The sequence below is a fragment of the Penaeus japonicus genome, unplaced genomic scaffold, assembly GCF_977035675.1.
Source record: "Penaeus japonicus unplaced genomic scaffold, GWHDUDI00000001_assembly GWHDUDI00000016, whole genome shotgun sequence".
Taxonomy (NCBI): domain Eukaryota; kingdom Metazoa; phylum Arthropoda; class Malacostraca; order Decapoda; family Penaeidae; genus Penaeus; species Penaeus japonicus.
Genome location: NW_028234418.1, coordinates 28,295,432 through 28,297,931, shown reverse-complemented (window position 1 = coordinate 28,297,931; position 2,500 = coordinate 28,295,432). Strand labels below are relative to the sequence as shown.

General features: G+C 42.8%; 2 protein-coding genes across 2 annotated transcripts in view; one reads left to right on the top strand and one right to left on the bottom strand.

Moving 5' to 3' along the window:
• SiaT (beta-galactoside-a-2,6-sialyltransferase) overlaps positions 1-556 on the bottom strand; it is an 8,032-nt gene extending 7,476 nt beyond the window's left edge. The window contains exon 1 of the mRNA XM_043028299.2: positions 1-556. This exon is cut by the window's left edge and continues 20 nt beyond it. Coding sequence (XP_042884233.1) covers positions 1-146 — 146 coding nt within the window. The 5' untranslated portion in view covers positions 147-556.
• Positions 557-985: 429 nt separating this feature from the next.
• The window catches only part of LOC122260858 (uncharacterized), a 12,983-nt gene continuing 11,468 nt past the window's right edge, over positions 986-2,500 (top strand). The window contains exon 1 of the mRNA XM_043028301.2: positions 986-1,823. Coding sequence (XP_042884235.2) covers positions 1,757-1,823 — 67 coding nt within the window. The 5' untranslated portion in view covers positions 986-1,756. The remainder of the gene's footprint in view (positions 1,824-2,500) is intronic.

Below are 2,500 nucleotides of genomic sequence, written 5' to 3'. Positions count from 1 at the left end.
TGACCTGTATAATTACGAGATACAGGCTGGAAGCGGTTGTTTTCGGCGTATCGCCAGTACTGTACCCAAAGCAGGTACAAATAGGTTCCTGTCCCCAGCAGGATAAGGTTCAGGAATATCCACAGACTAAGGCCCACCAAACGCATCTTGCTTAAGTGTTCCGTGATCACAGTATTGGTATGATATTAACAAAACTCCGTGAGCAATAGAAGTACCCGTATTGCGTAAATGCTTCAAACATTTTGAAGCAGATATAAGATTTTTTCAGTTCTATAGATCAACTAAACGTGAAAGGTGGATGCTATTTATCAACTGCATCTTCAATAATTACCGACCGTTTTGCTTCTCTGCTGACACTTCATTTTACGGCCGACTGCAGTATTTCCTTTCAGTAATATACACAACAATTTTCTCTGCGTACCCAAATCTGCGTATAATTAATATTTCTCGGCATGGCCATTGCCTTGATGCCAGCCAATGCGCAAAGTGTAACCAAGCTTGGATGCTGAACTGTCAGATCAGCTGTGTGTTGCTGCAGACGACGCGCACACCTCTCAGGAAAAAAATGACGGACGATTTGCGCACTGCTGTAAACAAAAGCTTCAGTTGATGAGAGTCGTTCTAGTAATTTATTAGGAGATCTTGGAAACAAATTATTTTCATACGGTCAATTAAACGTCACTATGGATGTTAAATAGCATAAAATAGGCAAAAGAACAGCACTCAACAGGTTTCCATGACGACGCCTCAGGTAGGGGGAGAAGCGCTGAGAAGAGAGATGTACGATGATTTTAACAACCCTACAAAATCTCTACACACATTGAATATACCTCCTTCAACCCAATACAAATCGAGCTGACCCTATTTCTCTTCCTATCAAAAAGAAAAGATATCTCTATTTCGGGAGAAAGGTGTACATAAAATACGACTCCGAAAATCCGACATGGTACTGTATCTTTGTTTACCGAAAGAGCCCGCGGCGGTTCAGATGAGGTGTTGCGAGGAGTGCGAGAGGTCGTCGAATTCCCTCAGCTCCCTGGGAACCTATTCGATTCTCTCCCAAATTACCAGGAAGGAGAGAAGACAACCAACACGTGAGGGAATGAAATGGCCAAAGATTCATGCTGTGATCTAAGAGAGCTTCGCTGAAATTGGAGCGCATCACCTCCCAGTAAAATGCGTTAGGGTCAAAACACGGGCCTCTTCACGACCTACAGGAAGTAGTGTGTAGTGACACTGTAAGACTTTTCCGTGACGCTTGTGCGAGGCCTTACGTGAATGAAGTGACCGGCGTCAGGACCTTGTGATACACGAGGACCGGATATATACGTCCGTCTCCCGCAAAATAGAGGGAAAAGGATCCCCACAAGGAGAGCGGGCAACACGTCCTCAAAGGAAGTGAATAGAGTGAGGAACCAGCAGGTGTGTTCCGAGAGACTAAAGCGTGGAAGATACATAAGAATTCAACGGGCCGCTTTAGTTGAGGACTATTAAATTACTCCCTTGAAACTGTCGAAAGAAGATTCAAGCACGTGTGTTAGTTTTCTTGCGTTTTAAGTGGAATTATCCATTGGGATACCATTAAAAGATTCAAATCGGCTCAGGAAATTTGAATTTAAATCCGAAAAAAATGTAAAGTAAAGCGGTGCTGGCTTCCTGAATCAACTCTGCGGCAGGTAGTGTCTGTGTGCGTTTGTGCCGAAGACGTACACAAAGGGCGTGTGTTTGTGTGTACACTGCAGGACTGAACGACAACATGAAGGCGTGCGGAGGTGGCCGGCCCATGTGGCTCTTCACGCTTGTCTTCACGGCAGTTGTTACTGGTATGTGGTTTGTGCCTTGGCAGGAGAGCTCCTTGTTAGGGGGTTAGATTTGATTGTGTTGTTATACGCACATACAGACACACCCACACAACACCTCCATATAGACACAAGCATGCTCATTTTAACACACACACACACACACACAAATATACATATACATACATACATACACACATACATATACATACATATACATACATACATACATACATACATACATGCATACATGCATACATACATACATACATACATACATACATACATACATACATACATACATACATACATACATACATACATATACATACATGCATACATACATACATACATACATACATACATACATACATACATACATACATACATACATACATACATACATACATACATACATACATACATACATACGTACACACACACACACACACACACACATATATATATATGCATACATATACATATATATATACACATACACACGCACGCCCACACACACCCACACCCACGTGTTGACCCACACGAACTCGCGCGCGCGCGCACGCACACACACACACACACACACACACACACACACACACACACACACACACACACACACACACACACACACACACACACACACACACACACACACACACACACACAAATACGTACATACATACGTAAATACATAGATA